Source organism: Brassica napus, chromosome C7 (genome assembly GCF_020379485.1).
Source record: "Brassica napus cultivar Da-Ae chromosome C7, Da-Ae, whole genome shotgun sequence".
In the NCBI taxonomy this organism is placed as follows: domain Eukaryota; kingdom Viridiplantae; phylum Streptophyta; class Magnoliopsida; order Brassicales; family Brassicaceae; genus Brassica; species Brassica napus.
Window position 1 is genome coordinate 51,779,233 of NC_063450.1, and position 13,064 is coordinate 51,792,296.

At 32.5% G+C, this 13,064-nt stretch overlaps 1 protein-coding gene and 1 long non-coding RNA gene across 2 annotated transcripts; one reads left to right on the forward strand and one right to left on the reverse strand.

The window, feature by feature from the left end:
• Nucleotides 1-1,342: 1,342 nt before the first annotated feature.
• On the reverse strand, nucleotides 1,343-5,755 carry LOC111207404. Its single transcript, XR_007326348.1, has 3 exons — nucleotides 5,494-5,755; nucleotides 5,099-5,386; nucleotides 1,343-2,929 (listed from the first exon to the last, which is right to left on the reverse strand). It is a non-coding gene; the product is annotated as an uncharacterized LOC111207404 (long non-coding RNA).
• A 918-nt stretch (nucleotides 5,756-6,673) lies between these two features.
• Nucleotides 6,674-10,342, forward strand: LOC106408552 (cadmium/zinc-transporting ATPase HMA3). Its single transcript, XM_048763237.1, has 8 exons — nucleotides 6,674-6,980; nucleotides 7,082-7,339; nucleotides 7,433-7,530; nucleotides 7,604-7,859; nucleotides 7,946-8,083; nucleotides 8,318-8,645; nucleotides 8,717-9,122; nucleotides 9,484-10,342. Exons 1-8 carry the CDS (start codon nucleotides 6,779-6,781, stop codon nucleotides 10,087-10,089), a joined length of 2,292 nt encoding a protein of 763 aa, XP_048619194.1. The 5' UTR covers nucleotides 6,674-6,778; the 3' UTR covers nucleotides 10,090-10,342.
• Nucleotides 10,343-13,064: the final 2,722 nt, after the last annotated feature.

The following is a 13,064-nucleotide window of genomic DNA, read 5'->3' on the forward strand; positions in this document are numbered from 1 at the left end:
AATATGGGAAGAGGGCAAAAAACATCTTAAAAATTATAATTTTCAAAAATATGAAAAAAATGTAATACAATTTTGACGATGAAACGTTAATTTTAGAATCAACAAATGCGTAGATGCAAAGTTACTGAAATTCAATATTAGTTTACGTTAGAGGCTCATTTGACTACTAACAAGTACTATACACACAACAACACATTATTCAAAAAAAAAAACGCAAAATATATTAACTTATCACCTACTACATAACACACTAAAAACATCAAATAATGATCTTAACAAATAAAAACGACAACATAATTACATTATCCAAAAAAAAATTATGTTTTTAGCAATAATAAAACAATATTCCGCGCGAAGCGCGGACACCCCGCTAGTATATTAGTAAATTTATATTTTAGATAATAATTAAAACCCTAATTCTAAAATAGAAACATAACAATTGAGACTGCTATGGTCGAAAAACTTGACTATAGGAGTTTAATGGATGATTATGCAGGGAAAAATGCAAGAAGATCTATATTTCAGCAATAAGTGTTTTTATATCAATGTTTTTTATGAACATATTATGAAATTTGATTTATTTAATGAAAATTTAAATTATTTTTTATACTGTTTTGTGATCTTGATAAAACATGCACGAGGGCATAGTTTTAAATTTTGATTGGGGCAATATAAAAGGTTGGTCCGGCACTGCCAAAACTGGAAACTGTTTTATCAGATTTTTGATAATCTCTCGTATTCCTCAAAGCTCGAAGAAAACCTTACGCTCTTCAACAAAGCTCGCGACAATATCATGATACTTGTCAACAAGCTCAACGAGAATGTGCCGGACCAGATGAAGCATATTCCACCATCGCCGGAGAAATTAAACGAAGATCTATTTAAATTCATTGGTTCAAAATCAAATCTACCATAGCTACCATGAATAAATTTTTGTTTTGTCTTGCAATTTGATTTCTGTAATTATTTTTGTAAATATTTTCCTACATTATTTTCACCACCAACTATCTCGAAAAATCTTTCTGTTTTTGTCTCATAAACAAAGGTTGTTTCAGAACCTACGAATGCTTATTTCTTCAACATAGTTGGGAATGAGTATGTTTCTGCCCCTATCATTTTTTTTTTTGAAACACAATTTCATCTACTCTATTAAAACAGAATCCTAAAAAAAATCTATTGATAGAAGTTGTTTTAATTTTTCGGACCTTTCCTAGAGAGTTACATGTGATATTAGTTATACCCTTCTTAATGAATAAACCGATTTTATATTAAAATCATACCAGCATCCGGTCATAAAACTAAACCAACCTTCTGAATGTCGAGTAATTTTACCCTGGACTGGTTATCTATAATTATAAGAATAATACGATACACAATTCTTATCTATAGATTATATCTTAATACAAACTCTGCTTGGACAAACATGTTTATACTTCATTTCATTACTTGAATCACAACACTTTCTTCTGTGTTCTCTGTAGTTCATATCAATCACCGCATAAAAATTAATTCAAATTAATTCACATTTGAATTTTTTAAAATACTAACCAGACATCCAGATTCGAAGTCATACACTACACCTGTAAGTTTTGAACACTCACTTTCACTAGCATTATGAACGTAAAATTGTCAACCATATATAGATTATATTCGTTTGACCATTAATTTTTTTGAGTTTTTTTTTCTTTTGCTAATCATATCTAATCATAAAAGAACTAACGTATAATATATGGTGTGACTGGTAACCATTGAAGAACATTAACATTAGAAATGATTAGGAAAAGAATGAATAGGAATAAAATTTTGGGAATGATGAGGAACCCGGGTTCCTTATCAAAATTAACAAGGAACAAATTTACATTATAATTCTCTACAAAAAAAGGAATGAGAAGGGATGAAGAGGAAAAAATATTCCTCATGAATGGTAACATTTTTGAGGAACGTTAAAGAATGTAGTGTTCCTCTTCGTTCCTTTGGTTACTATTCAAACCCATGGTATATTACTATATTTTTAGTAAATATATTTGTACATGGTTCGTATGTGATGTGTTTCTAGAGTATGGTTACAATAAATGTATACATTCAAATTTGTGAACAAGTTTAGAATTACGTGTCCTGCAAATTAAATATCTTCCACACACATTAATTATAGATTTGCTCAAATCTATACTAACTTTTCTTCCAAGCAAAAAACCCTCTAACAACTTACCCTTGTTTAAATATTTTCTTTATTTATATTTTTTTTCTAACAAAATATATTTTCACACGATTTTAGTAGTTGCATATGATCTCTATTTTAATCAACTTCCCATCTAAATTCATTACAGATCTTATCGCTTAACTTCGTATATCAGTTCCTAAAATAAATGCAAATCAAATATTGATAACAAACCTATAATATATGGAAATCAGAATATGCCTTTATATTCTCATTATACCTAGCATTTACACACAATTCACTATAAATAATCTTCCATAACCTTCACAGAATTATGCGCCTCACCAAAAAATAAAAGCAAACACTGAGATGGCTATGACTACATCGAACAACATCACTTTGTTGAGCAATGTCAAGCCATTCAAAACAACTTGGAAGGTTGAAGTGAAGGTTCTTCATTCATGGACACATCACTCAAATTATTCCGGTGGAGACTCTCTAGAGTTCATACTCGCATATAAGACAGTAAGTGTTTTTTAAGCCTTTTTATTCTATGAAGTTTTATTATGAACTTTCTAGACAGTTATACTATGAACTTCTAAATTGAGCACTCATTATTTGTAACAGTAGGGTGTCAAGATTCATTGTACCTGCAAGAGGCTCTTCCTCGCTCGTGTTAAGAGATTGCAAGTTGGAGAATGGAGGTTCCATGAGAATTTCTCGTTTACTCCAACAACCGGGAAGTATCGACCAACTAGCCATAAATTCAAGCTGTCCATCACATGCAATTCTAATGTCAATTCGTCTTTAAAAAATGATGATGATTTTTTGACATTAACGCCATTCCAAGCGATCATTAACGGAAGCGTTGATTCAAAATTTTTGATTGGTAAATAATAATTGACCATCTTATTATTCTACAATCTTTTAATTTAATAGCCTAATATTTAATTTCTGTTACACATGGATGTAGATGTTTTTGGTCAAGCAACTGATATTGGAGACATTGAAGTTGTTCCAGTTCTTGGTAAAGACAAGAAGAATCTGGAGCTTGCTTTGACAGATACATGGTAAGTTAATGTTTTATATATTAATCCAATTATTTTAATCTAGCATATGTTATCCAATTTTGACCTTCTATATGTATATATATTCTCAGTGATCAACATATAGCATGTTCTCTATGGGGGCGTTTTGCTGAACAAGTGTTCTCTGCTTACAAAGTTGGTAAGTCAGCCAATTTTCTATGTTTACTTAGATTTGCTAAAATCAATGTTTACAAGGGTGAGATGTCTAATAATCTTATTTAGATGATATATTTTTAATATGATATAAGTTTGCTGAAATAATATTTTCATTTGTTGTAGGACAAGTCCAGATAACAAATGCATTTGAAGCTTCCACTATGGTGATTAATCCACACGGTTATGATGTGCACAATTATCAAATAGTGTAAGACATGTTCTTTTCCTATAATGTCAGTATACTATATAATGAAAATTTATTAATGATTTGTTTTACATATTTTTAGAATGCCAACTAATGAGCTTGCGCTCTCTAATGATAATCGTGGGGTTGTGAAACCAAAAGGAAACAAGCGCCAGATTGACAAATGGTCTCTTTATCCAGAGAGATCAGTATTGGATATCATAATGGCAACTGAGGTTATGTTTCTATTATTAGCATTGAATTTTTTTAAATTGTACTGTTTACTAATAATGATTTCATATGTACATGTAGATCGAGAAATGCATTGTCAAGGCAATTGTTTGTGCTATTGACACTGATTGGGCTTGGTATTACTTTGGTTGTGTTAAGTGTAACTTCAAAAAGGTTACCAACATTACTAAAAGGGACGTGGTGCCTGTGAAACATATGTTTCATTGTGATTCATGCCGTCAGAGCGTTATCAAAGTTGCACCTCAGTATGTTTCGAAAACTTTATTTTAATTGTATTGCTGATTGCTGATTGATAATGATGATGTACTATGAATTAGTTATTTATTTTCAATTAGGTTTAAGCTACATCTCCTTATAAAGGATGACCGGTGAAACTAAGGTGATGCTACTTGATACAATTGCTGAACCAATTGTGGAAGTAAGTGCTGATGTACTCCTAGGTGGTTCTCTAGAAGAGGTATATAAGGCTTGAACATATTGAATGAATTCTGTTTTGTTGACTCTAATGTTTTATATTTATCTATTTAGGTGAGGATCTAGAAGATTTGCATGATGCTATTACGGACTTCTACGCATCTTGAATGGAAGCCACTGCTAATGGCCACTGTCATTAGCAGTGGCTTCTGAAGTTGTTGATCAATCGAACAGATAAAAGACTTCCATTCAAGATGCGTAGAAGACAGTTGCCATTAGCAGTGACTTTTGCAATAACCATCAACAAAAAAGTCAAGGACAGTCACTGTCTGAGGTTGGAATATTTCTCCCTCGGCCAGTATTTTCTTACGGACAACTCTACCTTGCTATTTCAAGGGTCACTTCGAAGAAATGTTTGAAAATTTTAATTGTGGATAAAGAGGGGAAGCCACATAAAAAAACTATGAATGTTGTCTTCAAAGAGGTTTTTAATAATCTTTAGAACAGAGAGTTATGAAAGTGCTTTTGAGCTACTTTTTTGTTTTTATATTTGTTTGGATATTGAAAGTGGTGTTTTAAAACTTTGTTTTTGCTATATTTATTTGCATTGATCATCATGTTTTCATCCAAAAGCAAATACAATCAGTCAAAATCAGATCAAACGTATAGCAATATATCATCTAACCATGATTAGTACAGTAACTATCAACCCTTCTTCTAATTTTAACCAGTCAATTACGATTTCAGAGAACAGTATTTCTGCTATCCTATACGAGTTAGCCCTATCATACTTAAAGAGTTTTATGACATGGTTACTCACTAAATGAATTTCGAGGTAGTACTAACCTTCATTATATGTGAATTCTCCTTACTCTCCCTTTCTTCAACGTTTACTTGACTACTCTTCTTTAGTCTCAGAAGATCAAAACATTGTTACCTGTCGATAAATATATCACAAGTCAATTTTTAACAACCTTTAAATCCTAAAACAATTTTTGAAAATTGAACCAGAGAAAACCGGTGTCCAAAAAAAAACATGGAACTTATCTCATCATTAGCTTTGCCTTCATCATTCAATGGTGATTCTCTATCAAAGGAGTGTCTTCGAAGACGCTAACGATAGTCGAACTACAGCTACAGATTTCAGATCGAGAATCATGAGAATTTGCTTGAACTGATTATTAGGTGAACTTTTGTAATCGTTTTATATGAAGGTTTTAAAAAAAATCAAAGAGACTAACCTTGATTTAAATAAGTTCCATAAACTTTGCTCTGCGAGTGTATGATTCTTCACCAATCTTGCGGCGAAGCCACAAAAAACTCCTTAAGGTGGCCAAGATTTGATCGTGAATCGGGGAAAATCTATTTGATTTGTTTTCGATTGAGAAGATTTCTTTGATGTTTATGGAGAAACGTTTCAGCACCACTGACAGAAAAGTGAAAGGAAAGTAAAAAGAAAGTAAAGTAGTTACATCTTATTGACCTTCCGGAAAAAAAAATATCGGTTTTCTTTTTTTTCTCAAAACTCTAGCTAATGGGCCAATTTTATATATAAAAATGCCATTGATGGACCATACGATTATATAAATTATTTTCGTCTTAGCTTATAAATATTTATATATATACTTATATGGAAGGAAAAAAAAATACCCGTGTATATTATATATCCTCAAACTATATTATATACACAAATATATAAAAAATATCTATTGTGCAAAAAAAAAAGCAAAACATAATTTATATATTCTAATTTCAGTAACAATTAGAAAGATTTGTTTAAATAATTTCCGCGCATAGCGCAGATTAGTATCTACTTAAATTTAAAACATAGTAGTTAGGTGAGGGAATTAACACCTTAATTCATTACAAGACTAAGCTTTGCTAAATTATCAGCAACAACATTGTTCTCTCGTGAGATTCAACCTAAAGAAATCAAATCACATTCCGTTGCCAGCTTCAAAATGTCGGATACAGGTCCAAAAATCTCTCGCCAAATCATTTATGATGCTTAAGTCTTCAATGTAACCTCAACTAATTGTATATGATGTCCAACGTTTGCAGAAAATATTTCAGAAACTACATGTATATTATTGTGTATCTATAAATTTCATAAAAGGTGTATATGATCGATTTAATTTTTCTCCACAATTTTTTTTTTTTTTTGATTTTATCTGTTTATATAAAATTAATAACAAGAGAAATATACAACTAAAGATGATATAAGCTCTCTCAATCATATTTTATATATCCTACTATCATATGAATAATTTATTAATAAAATAAAAATAGTTTAATATAGTTTAATGATATAATTAAATTTAAATTAAAAATATATAACCCAATAATACCACGACAAATGTCCTGAGGAAACCATCTCATATTTTCTTATCCACTTATTATATTTTACGACAAAGTCGTTGAGAGGTATAGATCCTAATAAACAAAAAGTACACCCGAATATACTACAACCCTTTAAAAGTCTTCTCCTCGAATTTCTCTGTCCGAATACCTTTCGCGTATCCAACGATGGCCAACGTTGAAGAGACAACGAAGAAGAAGTTACAGACAAGCTACTTCGATGTGGTCGGAATCTGCTGTTCATCTGAAGTTTCTCTTGTCGGAGAAATTCTTCGTCCTCTTGACGGCGTCAAAGAATTCTCCGTCATCGTCCCTTCTAGAACCGTCATCGTTGTCCACGACGTTCTCTTGATTTCTCCGCTTCAAATCGGTACATAACTTAGTTGCAAAAAAAAAAAATCGGTACATAACTTAAAAAAAATAAAAAAATATTTTGACTTTATTCTGATACTAATATCGATTTCTTGACAGTCAAGGCACTGAACCAAGCTAGGTTAGAGGCAAGCGTGAGACCATACGGAGAGACAAGCTTGACTAGTCAATGGCCAAGCCCTTTTGCAGTTGTTTCTGGTGTATTGCTTGCTCTCTCTTTCCTCAAATACTTCTATAGACCTCTTGAGTGGTTCGCTCTTCTTGCCGTGGTGGCTGGAGTCTTTCCTATTCTCGCTAAAGCTGTTGCTTCTGTCACAAGGTTTAGGGTTGACATCAACGCTCTCACTCTAATTGCTGGTAAAAATATATCAATCATTCCTAAGTTTTTTTTTTTTTTTTTTTTTGATGTTTTGTTGTGTAATAATGCATATCTAAGCTTGTTCTTGACAGTGATCGCAACAGTGTGTATGGAGGATTACACAGAAGCTGCTACAATTGTGTTTCTATTCTCAGTTGCAGATTGGCTCGAGTCAAGTGCTGCTCACAAGGTCTCTTTGCGTATAGAGCATTAATTTTACTTCTCTTTGTTTATCACTGTTCTGAAGTAACATTTGTTTTCAGGCAAGCACAGTGATGTCATCGCTGATGAGCTTAGCGCCTAGAAAGGCAGTGATAGCGGAAACTGGACAAGAAGTTGACGTAGATGACGTTGGAATAAACACAGTTGTTGCAGTTAAAGCTGGAGAAAGTATACCGATTGATGGAGTTGTGGTGGATGGAAGCTGTGATGTTGATGAAAAAACATTGACAGGGGAGTCATTCCCTGTCTCCAAACAAAGAGACTCTACTGTTTTGGCTGCAACCATAAATCTTAATGGTACTAAATAAATATCATTATGATCCTGGTCTTTAAATGATCTTAAACTCTGTGAGCTCATTGACACAACCTTTTTTGTATTGAAGGTTATATAAAGGTCAAAACTACAGCTCTAGCCAGAGACTGCGTGGTTGCGAAAATGACTAAGCTTGTAGAAGAAGCTCAGAAAAGCCAAACCAAAACTCAAAGGTTTATTGACAAATGTTCTCGCTACTACACTCCAGGTCAGTAATCAGAACCCGTCCTGAGATGTATTGGACTTAGAAGAATTACTTAATAATCAATACATATATGTATATATTTAATTGAATTTAGGGGCTAAATGATAATATACATAGTAAACTTTTTAACATTTTAAGGCTATAGGCGAATGTTTCATCTAGCTATATCTATGACCGGTTCTGTCAGTAATCATAAATCATGATCTGGATCACATTTTTCTTTTGTTGTTTGTTCAGCTGTTGTTGTAATAGCAGCATGTTTTGCTGTCATCCCGGTCCTGTTAAAGGTTGACAACCTCAGCCATTGGTTCCACTTAGCACTTGTAGTGTTAGTAAGCGGTTGTCCATGTGGTCTTATCCTATCCACACCCGTTGCTACCTTTTGTGCTCTCACTAAGGCAGCTACCTCCGGGTTTTTGATCAAAACCGGTGATTGTCTAGAAACCTTGGCAAAGATCAGGATTGCTGCTTTTGACAAAACAGGAACTATTACAAAAGCCGAGTTCATGATCTCAGATTTCAAGTCTCTTTCTCACAATATAAATCTGAAAACATTGGTTTACTGGTAAGTATCTATGTAGTTTGCCCACCAGAACTAAGCATATGTAATGAGACTTGTGAGATGGTTTCATTTAGGGTCTCGAGCATTGAAAGCAAGTCAAGCCATCCGATGGCAGCTGCGCTTATTGACTACGCGAGATCAGTTTCTGTTGAGCCTACGCCTGATATGGTCGAGAACTTTCAGAACTTTCCAGGAGAAGGCGTTTATGGGAGAATAGATGGTCAAGATATCTACATTGGAAACAAAAGAATTGCGCAAAGAGTTGGATGCTTAAGTACAGGTCTCAAAACTTTGCAACTGAACCGGGGTAAGACCATTGGTTACATATACATTGGAGAAGAACTAACCGGAAGTTTTAGCCTTTTGGACGGTTGTCGACATGGGGCTGCTCAAGCTCTCCAGGAGCTCAAGTCCTTAAACATCAAAACAGCAATGCTAACAGGAGATAACCAAGATGCAGCCATGTCTATTCAAGAACAGGTGAAGCATAGTCATTATCTTATCATTCCCTTCTCTATTTTTATTTTTATTTTTATTTTTATTTTTATTTTTATTTTATTTTTATTTTATTTTTATTTTTATTTTTATTTTTATTTTTATTTTTATTTTTATTTTTATTTTTATTTTTATTTTTATTTTTATTTTTATTTTTATTTTTATTTTTATTTTTATTTTTATTTTTTTATTTTTATTTTTATTTTTATTTTTATTTTTATTTTTATTTTTATTTTTATTTTTATTTTTATTTTTATTTTTATTTTTATTTTTATTTTATTTTTATTTTTTTTATTTTTATTTTTATTTTTATTTTTTAATAACCAAAACGTTATCATTTTTACAGCTAGGGGACGCTTTGGATATAGTTCATGCAGAACTTCTTCCACAAGACAAAGCAAGAATCATCGATGAGTTCAAGAGCCAAGGGCCTACAATGATGGTAGGAGACGGGCTTAACGATGCACCGGCCTTGGCTAAAGCAGACATTGGCATCTCAATGGGGATCTCAGGGTCAGCACTTGCGACAGAGACAGGAGATATTATTCTTATGTCAAACGACATAAACAAGATACCCAAAGGGATGAGACTAGCGAGGAGAAGTCATAGGAAAGTGATTGAGAATGTGGTTTTGTCTGTGGGCATAAAAGGAGCAATCATGGTGCTTGGTTTGGTAGGTTACCCTCTAATTTGGGCAGCTGTTCTTGCAGATGCAGGAACTTGTTTGCTTGTGATACTCAATAGTATGATGCTTCTACGTGATGAGCGTGAAGCTGCACCTGTGTGTTACCGTGCTTCTCCTTTGTCGCCGGTGAAGCTTGAGGAGCCTGAAGTGGAGGATCTAGAAGTGGGGTTGTTGCAGAAGAGTGGGGAGACAAGTAAAAAGAGTTGTTGCTCTGGTTGTTGTAGTGGCCCTAAGGACAAGCAAACAGAGGACTTAGAGAGTTTCTGATCAATCTGTATGTGAATTGGTAAGTACTAAATAATAATATTATAGAATTGAATGTATTGTAATTTGTGTGCGAAGTATTTGGAAATTATTGTGGCCCGAAGATGCAAAACTTATGCCGATTAGTTTTAATAAGATAGATATTAGTCACTATTTAGAACAAATTTGTGTGTTTGGATGTGTTTCTTATGTCACCGATATTTGTAAATACATTATTAAGGAGTATCCTCTTTGAGTCTTATTCACCTACTTCAACCATTTCAATCGATTAAAAAAACAACAGTTTGCTTGAATATTATGGTTTTATGAAACCGTAGGAATAACCAGAAAAATAGTAACATTCACCGGGATTCCATGAAAATCCTAAAGATTACAAAAACTCTATCAGTCTATTGTCATACTAGTTTCTCTTACAATTAACTTATCAAGATAAATATAACACACTGGTTTGAGGTTTCTAAAAAGAGGTTTCTAAAAAAAATTACACCTAATTTGTATGATATGGATTTTCCAAAGCTTATTAAATTTACACCTAAAGACTTCCAGCTTGTCTTTAGTCTAAAAAGGGCCTGGCAATACTTCTCTAGTCCTGATTCGTTATGGGTGTCTTGGCGGCGTGGTAATGTTTTTCACAGGACAAACTTCTGGATAATTTAAGAATCTCCGAGACTCTCCCCTACGGTTAGGAATATGCTCCAGCTTAGACCAATGCTAAAGGACTACATGCGTTGCTTGATCAGAGATGGCAAAACTGCATCATTCTAGTTTGATACATGGACTGAGATGGGACAACTGATCTCTGTCATTGGGGACAATGGACCTCGCGACCTACGAATCCACAAGGAGGCTGCCGTCGCTGAGGCTGCAGGAAATGGATCATGGATTTTACCTCCAACCAGATCTCCCGTTACTTAAATTGTGCAGATTGTTGTTACGACGATACCTCCACCATCTCCTACTTTGGGACATGACAAATTTCTGTGGCGCAAACCCGATGGTAGCTTCGGACCTCGTTTCTCTTCCAAGGCCACTTGGGAGCAGGGGCGGATCTAGTTGTATAGAAGGTGGGGCACGTGCCCCATACTAAATTTTTAAAATGTTGTTTGTAACATAATTTTGAGTACTTAAATCTAGCATATTTGGTTAAATGAGGTAAATGGTGCCATACACTTCACGCTTGACCATATTTTTCACCCATCTTTTATCTTATTTATTTGTTGTTGTCAAATTTAGCGTGTGCAGTTACTCTTTCTTTGTCAAATGTTTAATTTCGTATTTCAACTTTTCTCGTTTGTTTCTTAAATTTTATTAAAGTAGTTATATGTGTCTAATTTGTTCAGCTTTGCACTGTAAATATCAATTTTGAATTTCCAGTTACAGTAGAACCTCTATAAATTAATAATGTTAGAACTTTGAAATTTTATTATTTTATAGAGATATCAATTTATGAAAGTTTCCTTATTTAGATTTCTTATTTTAAGATATATTTATTCAAAGATAAAAAAATATATTTGATTTTAGTGTATAGATATTAATTATTATTTTTTGAAATTTTACATTTATATTAATTTTATTTTATTATTTGGTGTATATAATATATATTATATAGAATTTAAATATGGTTTAAGATATAATATTACTAAATCTCATCAAAAATATATTAAGTGTTAAAAAATATAAAAATAATTTCATTGTGAATATAAAACAAACAATATAATGATAGGATCTTACTTATATAAAATATATATACATATAAATTATTAATTTATAATTTTAATGGGACCTTATCGTTACATAGAATTCTCTAAAAAATTATTATCATATTATTTTATCGATTTATGTCAAATTTTGAATCGGTCCCAGTAGGGACTAGAGAAATTTATTAATTTATATATATTATTAATTTATCGAGTATTAATTTATAGAAGTTCTACTGTACTTATTTTGTACTCCTTCTATTTCTAGAAGATAAATATTTTCTGGTTTATACATATTAAAAACATTAAAATCTGATACTAAATATATTATTATATTTGATTAGCTATTCAGTGTTACAATTAATTATCTAAGAGTTTATAATTTACTATTATTAACTCATATAAAATGTATTAAAAGCTTAAAATTATATATCTTTTAAAAATAAACTTTCTAACTTTTGTAAACAATTTTGGAAAATAATGAATATTTAATTAGTTAAAATATTTACCGTAAAAATATGATATTTTATAATAATATCATAAAACTGTCAAATTATTTTAAATAAATTATATATGTGTGCCACGTATAAAATATATTTCTAGATCCGCCCCTGTTTGGGAGCATATCAGACAACACTCTTCCACTGTCTACTGGTCAAAAACAATGTGGTTAAAGAACATATACCTCGCAATGCATTTGTTGCTTGGCTTGCGTTGCTGAGACGTCTGATAGAATAGGAAACATTATATTCTGTAATTATTATGATTGATTCACGAGATACATTTTGTACCCGTATATATTGATAATGCAATACACAGAGAGGGCATCGATTGTGCTTCTGACCATTTAACATGGTATCAGAGCTAACACTCTAAACCTAGCCGCAACCTCCTTCTTCCTTCTCTATTCTGAAATCTGCAACTTTTTTTTTTCTCTGTCTATCTCTGTTTTCTTCTCTGTCAGTCTCTGTTTTATTTGAACCAAAACCCTTCTCTCTCCTTTATCTCACGATCACCGCAAAAATCACTGTAATGGCGGCTACTACACTTTCTGCTGCATGTCTTACTCAGATTCAAGCCCACATACCAATCAAGCTTGACATGGCCAAGATGAACTACGATTCATGGCGCATCCTCCTTGAAACTCATTGTCTGAGTTTCTCTCTTACAGGTCACATTGATGGCTCATCTCTACCCACTGGACCTACAGACACAAACTGGCACCAACTTGACAACACTGTCAAGATGTGGATCTACGGCACAATCTCTGAATCTCTTCTC

Coding starts and splice junctions, on each gene's coding strand:
- LOC106408552 (XM_048763237.1), top strand. CDS start 6,779: ATGGCCAACGTTGAAGAGACAACGAAGAAGAAGTTACAGACAAGCTAC. Junction 7,860..7,945: donor TGCAACCATAAATCTTAATG/GTACTAAATAAA, acceptor TTTGTATTGAAG/GTTATATAAAGGTCAAAACT. Junction 9,123..9,483: donor CCATGTCTATTCAAGAACAG/GTGAAGCATAGT, acceptor TCATTTTTACAG/CTAGGGGACGCTTTGGATAT.